Source organism: Antedon mediterranea, chromosome 9 (assembly GCF_964355755.1).
Source record: "Antedon mediterranea chromosome 9, ecAntMedi1.1, whole genome shotgun sequence".
NCBI classification, from domain to species: Eukaryota; Metazoa; Echinodermata; class Crinoidea; order Comatulida; family Antedonidae; genus Antedon; species Antedon mediterranea.
The window spans coordinates 614,645-631,752 of NC_092678.1; the positions used below are offsets into that span (position 1 = coordinate 614,645).

At 36.7% G+C, this 17,108-nt stretch overlaps 2 protein-coding genes across 2 annotated transcripts; both read right to left on the bottom strand.

Moving 5' to 3' along the window:
- Nucleotides 1–12: 12 nt before the first annotated feature.
- On the bottom strand, nucleotides 13–3,310 carry LOC140058811 (cornifelin homolog B-like). Its single transcript, XM_072104554.1, has 4 exons — nucleotides 3,119–3,310; nucleotides 1,625–1,694; nucleotides 1,073–1,215; nucleotides 13–755 (listed from the first exon to the last, which is right to left on the bottom strand). Exons 1-4 carry the CDS (start codon nucleotides 3,308–3,310, stop codon nucleotides 639–641), a joined length of 522 nt encoding a protein of 173 aa, XP_071960655.1. The 3' UTR covers nucleotides 13–638.
- Nucleotides 3,311–5,194: 1,884 nt separating this feature from the next.
- On the bottom strand, nucleotides 5,195–16,487 carry LOC140058810 (solute carrier family 23 member 2-like). Its single transcript, XM_072104552.1, has 12 exons — nucleotides 16,144–16,487; nucleotides 15,076–15,233; nucleotides 14,541–14,632; nucleotides 13,711–13,772; nucleotides 9,456–9,637; nucleotides 8,792–8,906; nucleotides 8,408–8,564; nucleotides 7,898–8,151; nucleotides 6,926–7,055; nucleotides 6,475–6,618; nucleotides 5,943–6,038; nucleotides 5,195–5,390 (listed from the first exon to the last, which is right to left on the bottom strand). Exons 1-12 carry the CDS (start codon nucleotides 16,372–16,374, stop codon nucleotides 5,197–5,199), a joined length of 1,815 nt encoding a protein of 604 aa, XP_071960653.1. The 5' UTR covers nucleotides 16,375–16,487; the 3' UTR covers nucleotides 5,195–5,196.
- Nucleotides 16,488–17,108: the final 621 nt, after the last annotated feature.

Consider the following 17,108-nt stretch of genomic DNA (forward strand, 5'->3'; position numbering starts at 1 on the left):
GCTTTGAGCGTGGTTCCCACTAGCGACGCAACGCAAGGACGTAAACGCAACGCAAGCGTGTTGACCAATGACAAGCGAAGTTATAGACAGTTAGCAATCACAAGCGAATAAGCCATCGCTTGTGATTGGTCAATTCACTTGCGTTGTATAAACCAACTGAAATATTGTATTTTTACGGTATGTATATTTTAAATAAAGGAACCATCCATGGATCCATTACAACTTATGTTCCTGCTGAACACTTAAGTTTGGTTCCCACTAGAACGTAACGCAAGGACGTAAACGCAACGCAAGTGAATTGACCAATCACAAGCGATGGCTTATTCGCTTGTGATTGCTAACTGTCTATAACTTCGCTTGTCATTGGTTAAAAATATTTTGATATTTGATGATAGCTTTCTACACTAAACAAAGTTAATCAATCAAAAATGCATTACAATTTGTTATTTGTTAACATTTTTTGATCTAAAATTAATATTGTTATTCTTATTTAAATAACAGAAAATTATCAATCGATAACTATCAATCAATCGATAACTATCGAGACTCAACTTTGCATTAGATGCGTTTTCTGTGTCTATAATGTTACTGCGTCTACTAATGCGTTACTACATCTCGTTACTGCGTCTACTGATGCGTTACTGCATCTGCATAACTATTTTATTCTTGGTAGCGAAATCATGATGACGACTCAATTGCGTCAAAACGCAACATGCACACCAGCAAACGGTGCAACAGTCAGTAATCACACTTCCCTGGAGAGACAAATATATAATTTGTATTATTAAAAACGAGTGTTGTGCATGCGCAGTGCCATCGTCAGTAATCGACCAAGTCGAAGTTCCTACTAAGTCGCTTTTGGTTGGTCAAATTACTGTTGCGCGCTACGTCTTTGGGTAATTTGTGTCGGGATGGCAACCAAGCTTAAACGCGCACCAATTATCGCTAGAATGTTTTGTCGGTATATGTCGGTGTTAAATGTGTTGGTCCTCAAACGGGGTATACGGTACGAGTTTGTTTTCGGTGATGAACGTGTCGGTTTGGCCGTCTGTCCGGTCGACGTTATACTTACCGGAATGTTATACTTGGTTCTCACCATAGTTCTTAACGTTGTTAGGTAGCTAGAAGGCAGACAACATGGCAAACAAAAGAATTCTCCAAGTTTATCAGCTATATAACAGCGATATAAACACGGACAGCACAGCGCACCAAAACCTTAATAAATATTCCTTGTTTAGTGTACTCTTAAAAGTATACTTATCAGAATAGAGGGCGCAAAACACACATGACGTAACATCATCAACAAACTAATAATACTAATTTATTTGAAACTCAAAAATCTTATAGCCGGTCCAAAGGCTATATTATCTCTATTATCTTCTTGTAAAATCATCTATTAATAGTATGTTTCTAATTTACTTTTTTATTATTTTCTATGCACCACCATTACTAGAAATAAATGTTTATGAAATATTATTTTTATTATTTAACATTATATTATCTCCGGCTAATATTAGCCTATCTGTATGTTTAAAATACACATAGGCCTACTACATAAAACGTACGGTGTCAGTACTATCTATTGTGAAAGTTCAAATATTGAATTATAAATATCATAACTTACAACTAACCGGATCTTTGAGACAATCGAACAAACCCGACGACCAGGCACCCGTTCCAGCGTTTGTTGCGCTCTAAAAAAGTCATAAAACAGTACGTTTTATTACAACAATTGAATGCAAGTAAGTAGATCTCATAACATCGATAACACCTCATCAAACGATATCACTCTATTCGAGATAAAGTTCTCAGTAAGGTCGGCATCATCAAAGTGGTTTTATCAATTGTAAATACAGTAAATCTCTAAATTATTTTCCCCGTTTTTTTATATTCTTTCACATCCAACAGTATATACACCAATTACAGGATGAACATATAGATATCAATATAAAAACATATATAAAATAACAAAAAGTAAAGTATAAAAGTTAATCTAATCTATAGATTGGCAGCAGTATTTTTTTCATGGACAAAACTTTGACTTTGAAAAGGTACAATATTAAACTAAAAAAGGTACAAAAAAGTAGTGATGTGTGACATCAACATGTCCATATATGGCCACATCACATTTGTTAGTCACTTAAAGTTTGATAGTTTAAACATAGCTTTAGCAATACCTATTAATATCCCTATTAATATCCCTATTTATATCCCTATTTATATCCCTATTAATATCCCTATTTATTTCCAAAATAAAGAAGGGTTCATGATAAAATCATCTAGTTTATTTGATACTGAATTTGAAATGCACGTTTCGTCCGTCCGTCCGTCCGTCCGTCCGTCCTTCCATCTAACACAACATTGTTTAGTCGGTGCTTCAGGCTTGTCTGTGTGGACGTTTAGTAAATGCACTAATTTTTTTTCTGAAAAGTGATTTCAACCGCATTCAAATAAAGGAATAGCATTTGCCAGGCGTTTTCCTCTTCTTGATCCCCATAAATGGAGACATTTTAAGTGATTTGCTTTTACGATACTGTTAGCATCACAGAAAACTGTCGACAGGTATGCTAAATTAATTATAAACCAACTCCAAACTAGTAAATGAAACATCTTCGTCAAACAAAGACTTTAAAAGAATTCACCAAATCGGACCAAGTGAAATACGTCACATAGATAACATTTTAAACATTTTACTATAGGACCGGTTTTATTAAATTATAGTATCATTTAATATCAGACAAGTAGAATTTATATACACACTTAAAGGTGTAATAAAAAGTGCAAATATTTGAGCACTCTCTTATAAAGAAAATGATACAGAAGTAAATTAAAGATTCATAATCCACAGTTTAAAGATATATAATTTTTTTTTTTTGGGATATGCCATTTGAATGTCCATAATAGTTATTCATTTTGATCAAAAACTTGATCGGAAAACAAAAATATTTACCCGAAAAAATGTAAGGCAAAAAATATTTAAATTGTCTGTCAGTTAAAATTAACCATTTCTTTTGTCTTTTTATAAGTCAAATAATTATTTTTTTTATTCATCATAGTATTTTTTCCCCGGTTCGGTATGTTTAGTAAGTTTCAAGGGGAAAAGTAAAGAATCAGTTACCACATGTGTTACTATATGCGTTGATGCTACAGGTTGGCTGGTGACAACTATTGGCTGCTGTTGAATGGGCGGCAGTTGTTGAATGGGCGGCGGTTGGTGAAAGAGCGGCGGCTGTTGAATGGGCGGCGGCTGCACGTAGCTACTATCACCAACACACGTCTCATCAGGGAGAGGTCCAACTTTGTTGTCCATTTTCACAAAACCACCTCCTAAATGATAACATGAATTAAATTGAAAAAGTGTACATTATGAGTATATTTAAACTAAGGAAGAAAGCTTTTTCTAGTCGTTGAAAAATGTCTATGAATCAAGTACTCATTTATGTGAACAAATAAGCAAATGCGTTAAACGTGGTTCTCATCATACGCTCAACGCAATGACGTAAGCGCGCAACGACAGTCATTCACTTAAGCTTGGTTCCCACTAGAACGTAACGCAAGAACGTAAACGCAACGCAAGCGTTTTAACCAATGACAAGCGAAGTTATAGACAGTTAGCAATCACAAGCGAATAAGCCATCGCTTGTGATTGGTCAATTCACTTGCGTTGCGTTACGTCCTTGTGTTGCGTCGCTAGTGGGAACCACGCTTCACTGAAAAGTAACAGTTCGAAAAAATCCATCCCTTTTGATTGGTTAAATTAGTTGCGTTGGCCTACGTCCTTACGTTGCGTCATAGCGGGAACCTGAGCTTTAATGAAACGTTATTGCCCCACTTTAATTTGACGGTTAATGCACAAAAACGGAAATGTTACAAATTAAAAGTTCGAATAAAACATTTGATTATATACGTAACTATAAATTAACTGAAAGACAGCTTACCTTTTCAAATCAGTTACTAAAATTCGTAGCGCAGAAAAGAAGTTCGCACGTACATCGCAGTGCCAACAGCAAGAGTAACGTCTTGTTGGTTTTAAGTTATATTACATTACGTCAAAACATGTTTATTCATATTTACCTTGTCTAGTCACGTGACATACTTTAATATTGATGCAAACACACTTATTTTTTACAGATTTATTACGATGTTATAAAATGTTGTAATAAGTAAATAGACTTGCAGCACCACGTCTGTGGTTATTGTCTTTTTTATGTTAGTTCGGCTTTTCGACTTTTGTCTGAAAACTACTTTACGAGCTCAAGTAGTATACGGATGAAACGCCATATCTGCCAAACGAATTACGCATTTGGAATTTTTTTATTTCATCACCATTATTTTCAAAATAATATATTAAGAAAAATTCTATTATTCCACATTTAACTTATTGTAGTGCAATCTGGGGTAATTGTGGCTCGAGCTTTCTAAAAAGAGTACAAACTGTACAAAATAGAACAGCCCGAATCATATTTGGCCTATCTTGGGACACACCAAGTAAAGATGCACTTCAGCGAGTAATATGGCTTACCCTCTCAACTAAAAATGAGTATGAACACACCAAGTAAAGATGTACTTCAGCGAGTAAATTGGCTTACCCTCTCAACTAAAGATGAGTATGAATGTTGCATGTTAATTTACAAAGTTATGACGGGGCGTGCACCCACATATCTATCAAATCTGGTTAAACAAAATAATTTCAAATATAACTTTAGACATAATGATACAAACCTCAATGTTCCGAAACCTCGCACTGAGTATAAAAAACGTAGTATTTCTTATAGTGGGGTTATAACTTGGAAGACACATAATATTGATATCAATAAGATGCCACAATCTCTGAACGTATTCAAAAAAGAAATTGCAAACATATTTAAACTGGAAGCCTAATGCTGCATTATTTTATAAATTCTTTCTTTTAAGATTTTTGTATAAATGTGTATACACTGTATTATTTGTATATATTATATTACCTATCACGAACTTGTGGAAGAACACCTTTATTTTATGGTGAACGAGTTTTATATTTTGTACTTTTGTATTTTATAATTTCGTGAATAAATAAAGGTTTTGAATTGAATTTGTTATGAAATTGCTTTTTACAATCGTCTACAATTCAACATTGTAAAGTACCTATATATAGCTTAGAGAAGGAGAAATAACTTAACTTATTTCTCCATGGCCCAATAAACCACACAACATCCCTTACAACTTTTTGTAATCGCCAAATGTAGGACTGAACGGTAGGTAACTACAGACTTTTGATCGTCGGATATACGCCATTCCAAACGGCAGGTCATAACTCGTGTCCATATTTGGTGAATCTGTTTTGTCATCTGATGACGTAATATCTCGTTTAACTATCTGCCATTTATATATGCCTCGTTCTTCTGCTGTGCCTGTAAAAAAATATAATTATCTGAAATATAAATATTAAAATTCGGGAAGGGCATATTGCTACAGTACTAGGAATAACTTGTTTATATTTCGTTATGTAAAATTATTGAGATCAAAATCAAAGTTGTCTCACTATATAGACGCGTACTATATAGACGCGTACTATATAGACGCGTACTATATAGACGCGTACTATATAGACGCGTACTATATAGACGCGTACTATATAGACGCGTTCTTTTGTAGTAGTATTTTTCGCTTTTGACAATCACTACCTACATATTGCATTAAGCTCTCTGTCTACACTATCAATAGTTTGACAAAAAAGTGTTGTGTGACCAAATATAGTAGTGATATGACGTCATCATGTCCATATATGGGTACATCACATTTTTTTTGGTCACATAAAGTTTGATAGTGTAGACAGAGCTTTAGTACTATAGTGAAGTCTTCTTCCCTTTTGTGTATATATAATTCTGTAAACATAATAGCATAATAGACGTTGTCTGTCTATAGAGACGTTGTCTGTCTATATACGTTGTCTATTTACTCACCTGGAACAGTGTTATCTAAGACAAGGGCAGTGAATCCACCAACAAACATATTTGTAGAAAGTAATATTTGAATAGCTTGATCCAACTCGGTAACACCTATAAAAACATAAATCGCGTCCATCAATGTGTCCTTGGTTACCACTAGGACGCAGCGAGCGATCTGCGTCACGACGCATAATGAATCAATCATCCATCGCATCGTGATAGGTGGAATTACTTGTCAGAGCCAAGCTAGCTTTAAGCTTGGTTCCCACTAGAACGTAACGCAAGGACGTAAACGCAACGCAAGCGTGTTGACCAATGACAAGCGAAGTTATAGACAGTTAGCAATCATAAGCGAATAAGCCATCGCTTGTGATTGGTCAATTCACTTGCGTTGCGTTACGTCCTTGCGTTACATCCTTTTGGTAACCAAGGATACATTGATGGACGCATAGGCTGCAAGAGGTAGGTTATTCCCCCACATTGACATTCGGCCACCTCCTCCCTCTCCTCAACTATATAACGTATCTGTTCTACTGCCTAGGCCTACCTGTATCAATGATGCCGGCATTAGATGAAAGCCACTGTGGGACAGCAAGTCCAAAGAAGAAAGAAAACCCGATGATAAAGTTATTGCGAGAGGAGTTTAAATCGATGAACTGGAGATTGGACAGACCAGCACCAACTATCATTCCTAGAAAGACGAAAACAAAATATAAACAAATAAATAAGCTCTGTCTACACTATTAAACTACTAGTTTGACAAAAAAAGTGTGATATGCCCATATATGGTAGTGATATGACATGTCCATATATGGGCACATCACATTTTTTTGGTCAAATAAAGTTTGATAGTGTGGACAGAGCTTTACATTATAATTGAATGTGTGTATTATTCTTGCAATCGTGCAATTTAAATTTTAGGATATGAAGTTCCGAGATACTGACGCTGAAAAGGGAGAGGAGGGCGCGTGGTCAGATCTGGGCGTGGTCCAACTTACCGAATAGAACCGTGATTGCTGCACCAATGACAGGGGTTGGGATACATATGAATACGGCACCAAATTTCCCGAAAACCGCAAGAATCAACATAATAACAGCGGCTACCTGGGTAACTGAACGACTTGCAACCTAAAAGAAAAGATCCAAATATAAGACCCAAATGTTCTTCTCCTGCTTACCTCTTGATGATCTACGGTGGTCGAAGGTACTACCTGGTGGTCGAAGGTACTACCCGGTGGTCGATGGTACTACCCGGTGGTCGAAGGTACTACCCGGTGGTCGAAGGTACTACCCGGTGGTCGAAGGTATTACCCGGTGGTCGAAGGTATTACCCGGTGGTAAAAGGTCTACCCGGTGGTCGAGGGTACTGCCCCGTGGTCGAAGGTACTGCCCCGTGGTCGAAGGTACTACCCCGTGGTCGAAGGTACTACCCGTGGTCGAAGGTACTACCCGTGGTCGAAGGTACTACCCGGTGGTCGATGGTACTACCCGGTGGTCGATGGTACTACCCGGTGGTCGAGGGTACTGCCCGGTGGTTGAAGATAATATGCCTGGTGGTCGAAGGTACTACCCGGTGGTCGATGGTACTACCCGGTGGTCGAGGGTACTGCCCGGTCGTCGAGGGTAATATGCCCGGTCGTCGAAGGTACTACCCGTGGTCGAAGGTACTACCCGGTGGTCGATGGTACTACCCGGTGGTCGAGGGTACTGTCCGGTGGTTGAGGGTAATATGCCCGGTGGTCGAGGGTAATATGCCCGGTGGTCGACGGTACTGCCCGGTGGTCGAGGATACTACCCGGTGGTCGAAGATAATATGCCTGGTGGTCGAAGGTACCCGGTTGTCGAGGGTATTGCCCGGTGGTCGACGGTACTGCCCGGTGGTCGAGGGTATGTCCGGTGGTCGACAGTACTACCCGATAGCACTTTTTTGTCACATACATTTTGACGGAGCTTCAAAAAAGTAAACGAACCTTTGTAATTCCGATTGCTCCGATATTTTGGCTGTATGACGTAGTCCCAGCACCACTGCCAATAAAACCATCAATCAAACAACCTATCCCTTCTATTGCTATCCCACGATTCATTGCATGAGCTGGTACGGGTGGCGCGCCCGAAAGACGTGCGCATGCGTAGTAGTCACCAACTGATTCAACAACCGAAGTAAAAGTTGCAATAGTCATTCCTATGATGCCCGGTACGGTTACTGTTGGGATTCCCCATTGAACTGAAAATAATGACGTCTTTTTAATATTTATCATTAGATTATTTTTGCAAACATTATCGACAGAAAAAATTGAAAATATTTTATTGTGTGGCTTATGCTTGGTACCCACTAGAGACGCAAAGCAAGTGATGGATCATCTGAACTGTCGCTTGTGATTGGTCAACTCGCTTGCGTTGAGTCTACGTCTTTGCGTTGCGTCCTAGTGAGAACCAAGCTTTAATAGCATTTGTTTGCCATACACTGTAATTTAACTTACATGGGTAGGGTACACGAAACCAAGGAGATTCTGAAAGAATACTTAGTCTGACGTCAGTCCTAGCTGCGTACCCATATCCATCGGGCGTTTCAGGTAGAGCACCGGCGGCCGTGAGAATAAAAGACACAAACCAACCAAAAGCAATTCCAAAAATAACCTTGTGGGAAAAAAGAAAAATACAGTTTGATTTGAAAGCCGCCTCATCGGTACCATATCGTCATAAAGCTTGATTCTATTCTCACTAGGACGCAACGCCAGCGAATTGACCAATCACAAGCGACAGTTTGAATAATCAATCGCTTTTCATTAGTCAGTTCGCTTGCGCTGCGTCCTAGTGGGAACGCAGCTTAAGATAACCAGAAACATTTCTACTGTACTACTTACAGGAAAAAGTCTGAAGAGCGAAACTCTTGAGGAATTAGCCGCACCAGGAAGACAGTTAATAGGAACAGTCACATTCCGTAGATATTGAGAAAATAGAATTATACAGAATATGGTTCTGAAATATAAATAATAAATTATGAGTTATGATTAGTTGCGCATTTTTCTACGTCACAAAAATTAGATGAAAATATTAGTACGCATGCGCATTAGTGAATACTTTCGATTCGTGCGAATAAGTGAAAAAGCGACTTTATTTATTTATTATTTATTTCATCAAAACCAACAGCAACGAAAGTTGCCACAAAAATGTATGAAACAGAAAACTGAGAATTCACTTGTAATGGTGGTAATAAACCGGTTATCTTAAAGAAACAAAATAAATGTATAAAAAAACAGGTTAAAAAATACTTTTTATCACTATATGCTGATTAACAACACCTTTGTTTATTTAAGTTCTATATACTTGTTCTTATGTAAAAGGGTCCTACAAAAAAACGAAGCTATAGCTTTTTTATGCAGGATCCCTGTTCTCAGTTGTACTGTAATTATGATGTACTGTAATTGATGACTAAATAAATGTGGAATAAATGAAATGAAATGAAAATAAATACTCTATTTAAGAAGCAAAAACTTAAATAAAAATATGTTAAACTAGTGTACGTACATTATAGAGACTCCCCAGTGCTGCCCAGCCGACTCTGAAGCATTCTTAAACAATGAGAGTCCAATCAGCCCAATTGTCGGTGTGATAACAATTGGCGTGAAGTAACGCTGAAGAAGACCGATGAGGCCGAACGCACCTGCGAACACCTGGATAAATGACGTCACAATAATGGCCCCTTGAACCTGTATTACGAAAATATAAAACCCAATAAAATATAATTATCTCCACATACTATCTATTTCCGAAGTTTCATAGGAATATTTGGTAATACAGCATCTCATTTGTATCACATGTGGTGCCTGTATCATGTAAGGTTAGATTAAGGGTTAGGTTACTGTGACTAGATACATGTGAAACACATGTGATGTCAATCAATCAATCAATAATAATAATTTATTTCTCAAATAAAAATAAAATACAGTTAACATTTTCTAAAATGATAAATAAAAAATGAGAAAATGGGTACCCAACTAGAAGCTAAGCTTTAAAATGTGGGGTCCGGGCAACATATTTAAGTAAGGTAAGTTAAGAAACATAATAATGAACAAAAAAGGCATTTAACTTAAACGAATGCAGTTATAATTTAACTTAAGACTTGTAGTAGTATTACCAAATATTCCTTTGATACTTCGGACATAGATAGGCTACAGTAGTACTACCTAGAATGTACCATGAAAACAACAAGTACTACCTAGAATGTACCATGAAAACAACAAGTACTACCTAGAATGTACCATGAAAACAACAAGTACTACCTAGAATGTACCATGAAAACAACAAGTACTACCTAGAATGTACCATGAAAACAACAAGTACTACCTAGAATGTACCATGAAAACAACAAGTACTACCTAGAATGTACCATGAAAACAACAAGTACTACCTAGAATGTACCATGAAAACAACAAGTACTACCTAGAATGTACCATGAAAACAACAAGTACTACCTAGAATGTACCATGAAAACAACAAGTACTACCTAGAATGTACCATGAAAACAACAAGTACTACCTAGAATGTACCATGAAAACAACAAGTACTACCTAGAATGTACCATGAAAACAACAAGTACTACCTAGAATGTACCATGAAAACAACAAGTACTACCTAGAATGTACCATGAAAACAACAAGTACTACCTAGAATGTACCATGAAAACAACAAGTACTACCTAGAATCGGCTGATTATTATTACTCTGTACCATGAAAACAACAAGTACTACCTAGAATCGGCTGATTATTATTACTATGTACCATGAAAACAACAAGTACTACCTAGAATCGGCTGATTATTATTACTCTGTACCATGAAAACAACAAGTACTACCAGAATCGGCTGATTATTATTACTATGTACCATGAAAACAACAAGTACTACCTAGAATCGGCTGATTATTATTACTATGTACCATGAAAACAACAAGTACTACCTAGAATCGGCTGATTATTATTACTCTGTACCATGAAAACAACAAGTACTACCTAGAATCGGCTGATTATTATTACTCTGTACCATGAAAACAACAAGTACTACCTAGAATCGGCTGATTATTATTACTCTGTACCATGAAAACAACAAGTACTACCTAGAATCGGCTGATTATTATTACTATGTACCATGAAAACAACAAGTACTACCTAGAATCGGCTGATTATTATTACTCTGTACCATGAAAACAACAAGTACTACCTAGAATCGGCTGATTATTATTACTATGTACCATGAAAACAACAAGTACTACCTAGAATCGGCTGATTATTATTACTATGTACCATGAAAACAACAAGTACTACCTAGAATCGGCTGATTATTATTACTATGTACCATGAAAACAACAAGTACTACCTAGAATCGGCTGATTATTATTACTCTGTACCATGAAAACAACAAGTACTACCTAGAATCGGCTGATTATTATTACTATGTACCATGAAAACAACAAGTACTACCTAGAATCGGCTGATTATTATTACTATGTACCATGAAAACAACAAGTACTACCTAGAATCGGCTGATTATTATTACTCTGTACCATGAAAACAACAAGTACTACCTAGAATCGGCTGATTATTATTACTCTGTACCATGAAAACAACAAGTACTACCTAGAATCGGCTGATTATTATTACTCTGTACCATGAAAACAACAAGTACTACCTAGAATCGGCTGATTATTATTACTATGTACCATGAAAACAACAAGTACTACCTAGAATCGGCTGATTATTATTACTCTGTACCATGAAAACAACAAGTACTACCTAGAATCGGCTGATTATTATTACTATGTACCATGAAAACAACAAGTACTACCTAGAATCGGCTGATTATTATTACTCTGTACCATGAAAACAACAAGTACTACCTAGAATCGGCTGATTATTATTACTATGTACCATGAAAACAACAAGTACTACCTAGAATCGGCTGATTATTATTACTCTGTACCATGAAAACAACAAGTACTACCTAGAATCGGCTGATTATTATTACTCTGTACCATGAAAACAACAAGTACTACCTAGAATCGGCTGATTATTATTACTATGTACCATGAAAACAACAAGTACTACCTAGAATCGGCTGATTATTATTACTATGTACCATGAAAACAACAAGTACTACCTAGAATCGGCTGATTATTATTACTCTGTACCATGAAAACAACAAGTACTACCTAGAATCGGCTGATTATTATTACTCTGTACCATGAAAACAACAAGTACTACCTAGAATCGGCTGATTATTATTACTCTGTACCATGAAAACAACAAGTACTACCTAGAATCGGCTGATTATTATTACTATGTACCATGAAAACAACAAGTACTACCTAGAATCGGCTGATTATTATTACTCTGTACCATGAAAACAACAAGTACTACCTAGAATCGGCTGATTATTATTACTATGTACCATGAAAACAACAAGTACTACCTAGAATCGGCTGATTATTATTACTCTGTACCATGAAAACAACAAGTACTACCTAGAATCGGCTGATTATTATTACTATGTACCATGAAAACAACAAGTACTACCTAGAATCGGCTGATTATTATTACTCTGTACCATGAAAACAACAAGTACTACCTAGAATCGGCTGATTATTATTACTATGTACCATGAAAACAACAAGTACTACCTAGAATCGGCTGATTATTATTACTCTGTACCATGAAAACAACAAGTACTACCTAGAATCGGCTGATTATTATTACTCTGTACCATGAAAACAACAAGTACTACCTAGAATCGGCTGATTATTATTACTATGTACCATGAAAACAACAAGTACTACCTAGAATCGGCTGATTATTATTACTCTGTACCATGAAAACAACAAGTACTACCTAGAATCGGCTGATTATTATTACTATGTACCATGAAAACAACAAGTACTACCTAGAATCGGCTGATTATTATTACTCTGTACCATGAAAACAACAAGTACTACCTAGAATCGGCTGATTATTATTACTCTGTACCATGAAAACAACAAGTACTACCTAGAATCGGCTGATTATTATTACTCTGTACCATGAAAACAACAAGTACTACCTAGAATCGGCTGATTATTATTACTCTGTACCATGAAAACAACAAGTACTACCTAGAATCGGCTGATTATTATTACTCTGTACCATGAAAACAACAAGTACTACCTAGAATCGGCTGATTATTATTACTCTGTACCATGAAAACAACAAGTACTACATAGAATCGGCTGATTATTATTACTCTGTACCATGAAAACAACAAGTACTACATAGAATCGCCTGATTATTATTACTCTGTACCATGAAAACAACAAGTACTACATAGAATCGCCTGATTATTATTACTCTGTACCATGAAAACAACAAGTACTACATAGAATCGGCTGATTATTATTACTCTGTACCATGAAAACAACAAGTACTACATAGAATCGGCTGATTATTATTACTCTGTACCATGAAAACAACAAGTACTACATAGAATCGGCTGATTATTATTACTCTGTACCATGAAAACAACAAGTACTACATAGAATCGCCTGATTATTATTACTCTGTACCATGAAAACAACAAGTACTACATAGAATCGCCTGATTATTATTACTCTGTACCATGAAAACAACAAGTAATAATATAATGATATTTCTACATTAATCTTGAATTAGTGCTTAATAACTTTTATTGACCTAGGTCACAGCTTCTGTAAACCCGCAGTATTTATGATCTTGAATGATAAAAGATTGAGACAATTACCTCCAATAATCTCTTTTTCCATTCGGGTTGATCTAAATAGTCACTATCAGCTGTCTCATTGCCTGAAAAATATAAAAAACTAATAACATTTAAAGGCCTACTAATCACAACTGTATGGAAGACCATGAGGGTCACTGGTAAATTCATTTAAGGGCCGTTATCTGGCGGCCGCCATTGAGTCCTACCTAACCATAGTCTATAACGTGTGTATAACGTGTGTATAACGTGTGTATAACGTGTGAATTATACAAAATAGGATACATCTATTTGAGTGCTAAGTAGATTTTATTGATATATGCCTATATTGATATATGCATAATTTATACTATACTGGTAGGCCTGGGTCTGGTAGGACTTGGCAATGACTAGCTGGCGGCCCGGACAAAATGACAGCCGCGATTGGAGGCCGCAGATATAATTTAAGCGGCGGCCGCCAGAAATATTGTTGGAGACCGCAGATTATCTGGCGGCCGCCATAATTATGATAATGAGAACAGCTTCCGTATTTAGAGAACTTTTGTCGTATGGGGAAGAAAGGTAGACAAAGAAGACGGTAATTCTACAGGTTAATGCTTATACACGGTTATCAGTTTAACGTTCCGAGCTGGATGGACGATATCGTTATCAGGACTGTGGACGAGTTAATGTTCTGGGCTTGATGGAAGATATCGTTATCAGGACTGTGGACGAGTTAATGTTCTGGGCTTGATGGAAGATATCGTTATCAGGATAGTATTTGGACGAGTTAATGTTCCGAGCTGGATGGACGATATCGTTATCAGGACTGTACATGGACGAGTTAACGTTCCGAGCTGATGGACGATACTCACGATATTCCGGTACGGGACATTCTCCGTGCATATTGCAGATAGCCAGAGCCGGTACAATATAGGAAAAAGCACCGCCTTGTGCAATTGGTAACCTATAAAACACATTTTAAAAAGTAAGAATTAGAATACTAAAATGCATTTATTTACTCTCCTTTAATTAACACAATGAACAATATGAATTAATATACAATGTTTTCTTTTTATTATGGTATTACATTAGACAATCCTTGGACACAATTTTAATTAGAATATATCTTCTTTTTCGTATTAGGAGCCAACTTCAGATGTGAAGACACTGCTCCTCCAACTCTGTGTTGCTAGCTCTACAGTATTTATTATTAATATTAGACTATTTCAACAATGTCTCTTTATAAAGGATTCGTAAAAAGATGAACTTTTGTACGCGCACTCACAAATGTTGATATTAAATACACACATACAATGTTTGCGCGCGCGTGCATCCTCAATATTTGCGCGCGCGAGAATCAATATCTATGATGATGAAACCACTGTGTTGATACATAGTTCAATTTACCTTACACCAAGTCCAGTTTGAATAATGGTCGACAAGCCAGACACGAATAACACAGTGCTGATTAGGTAGCATTGAGCTAATAGATTGTCTTCAATGCACAATGAAGGTGCGAAAATGAACGGGATCACCATACAACCACTAAATAACATCAAGAAGTGCTATAATATAAAAGACACGATTGTGTGTTTTAAGCTTGGTTATTTACCTGGTCCGTGCTGTATTTTTTTTTTCATAACGTCTTAGATTTTAATTAATTAATTTATTTTGTTTTCGTTATTTATATTATATTTATTATATTCTGACAATCCTGGCTTTTTCTTTCATTTTGTATTTGTATGTATTCTGTTGTAATTGTAAAGCTTGGTTCCCACTAGCGACGCAACACAAGGACGTAACGCAACGCAAGTGAATTGACCAATCACAAGCGATGGCTTATTCGCTTGTGATTGCTAACTGTCTATAAGTTCGCTTGTCATTGGTTAAAACGCTTGCGTTGCGTTTACGTACTTGCGTTACGTTCTAGTGGGAACCAAGCTTAACCAATAGATACGCAACGCAAGGACGTTAACCAATCACAGGCGATAGATTATTCCAACTGTCAATGATCAACACGCTTGCGTTGCGCTTACGTCCTTGCGTTGCGTCCTATTGGGAACCAAGGTTTACGCTGCGTTACGTCCATGTGTTGCGTCCTATTGGGAACCAAGGTTTACGTTGCGTTACATCCATGTGTTGCGGCTCTAGTGGGAACAAATCACTATTGGCCATTCAGATCAGCGAAGCTGTTTCTTGAATGAAGTTTATTTTGCACACTTTGAGCATGCACGCAACGAAATGACGTAAGCGCAATGCAAGTAATCACAATGCGATGGATCGCCGCCGCCCTTGTGATTGGTCACCTCGCTTGCCGGCCACAGAAACCTCTTAAGAGAACAGAAAATAAAGTAATTTTTCAAAATAAATTATAAAACAGACAGTGGGAATACGTCCTATACGATATAAAAAGTTACACACTTAAAACGGTATATAGCCGGCCTACAATTATTTTAAAAATGAACATTACATTACCTGAAAAGCAAGTCCAAAAGTAGTCGGCCATGCCGGACGGTCATTTAATCCGTAAATGATATCAATAGGTTTTGTTGATAGGGGGGATGTATTATTAGTGGTACTACTTGCAATACTACTTTCTATATCCTCCATCTGTAAGGAACCCATTTCAACGTGTTGCCGATAGATACAATCCGAATCGACAGTGAACCAGTAAGTACAGTCAATGTGTATATACAAGCACGTCATTACACAATTTGGTATTTATACCCAGTATACATTTTCTATGACCGTCATTATAAACGCTCTTTTGGCAGCTGAATACACTTTTTTGCGGGTATTAGTAGTAGGCCTATACGGTACACGCTTATGACTCGAATTCAAAGATCCAGGTGATTAAATTAAAAAAAAACTTTTATCTAATTTCATATAAGGGCAAATTTAATTGATTGTGAAACATGATTACAACATCATTTTGTATAAATGCGTCAAAACATTGATGAAAAGGAACAACTTTTGTACGCGCGCGTCAATGGCGAAATGAACGCGCTATCTCACAGACGTGCCCGTGAACCTATAACCATGAACCTATAAATTAAAATTTGTTTTCTCCACGGATCTACGTACAGGGACAAAAGATAAAGTTAAAGTACCTGAAAGGCGAGAATTAAGGTGGTCGGCCATGACAGTGTGTCGTTCAACTTATACATGACGTCACTGGTTGCACTCTCAGTACCCTTATCTTCAGTATCCAGCATCTCCAATTCAACTCGTCGTGTCGCCATTGTTTAAAATGTACCTACAAACCAAGCAATTTGAATCGGCGTTGTACACCTAGATAAATTACACCTACAGAACGTATTAAATACTACATCTAGATATGAACTATACCTACAGAACTATCTATTAATTTCATGATTATTAAATACAATATTTGATAAAACTAAAAGAATATCACACACTTTTAAAATCAATATGAACAA

Bases quoted from the DNA above. Each gene is read 5' to 3' on its own strand.
- LOC140058811 (XM_072104554.1), bottom strand. From the start codon at position 3,310: ATGGACAACAAAGTTGGACCTCTCCCTGATGAGACGTGTGTTGGTGAT. The intron at 1,695-3,118 runs GTAACTGATTCT...TGACTTTTTTAG, and splicing joins CGCATATAGTAACACATGTG to AGCGCAACAAACGCTGGAAC. The intron at 756-1,072 runs GTAAGTATAACG...TTGTCTCTCCAG, and splicing joins GAACCAAGTATAACATTCCG to GGAAGTGTGATTACTGACTG.
- LOC140058810 (XM_072104552.1), bottom strand. From the start codon at position 16,374: ATGACGTGCTTGTATATACACATTGACTGTACTTACTGGTTCACTGTC. The intron at 13,773-14,540 runs GTGAGTATCGTC...TATATTTTTCAG, and splicing joins ATGTCCCGTACCGGAATATC to GCAATGAGACAGCTGATAGT. The intron at 5,391-5,942 runs GTGAGTAAATAG...ATTTTTTTACAG, and splicing joins CTTAGATAACACTGTTCCAG to GCACAGCAGAAGAACGAGGC.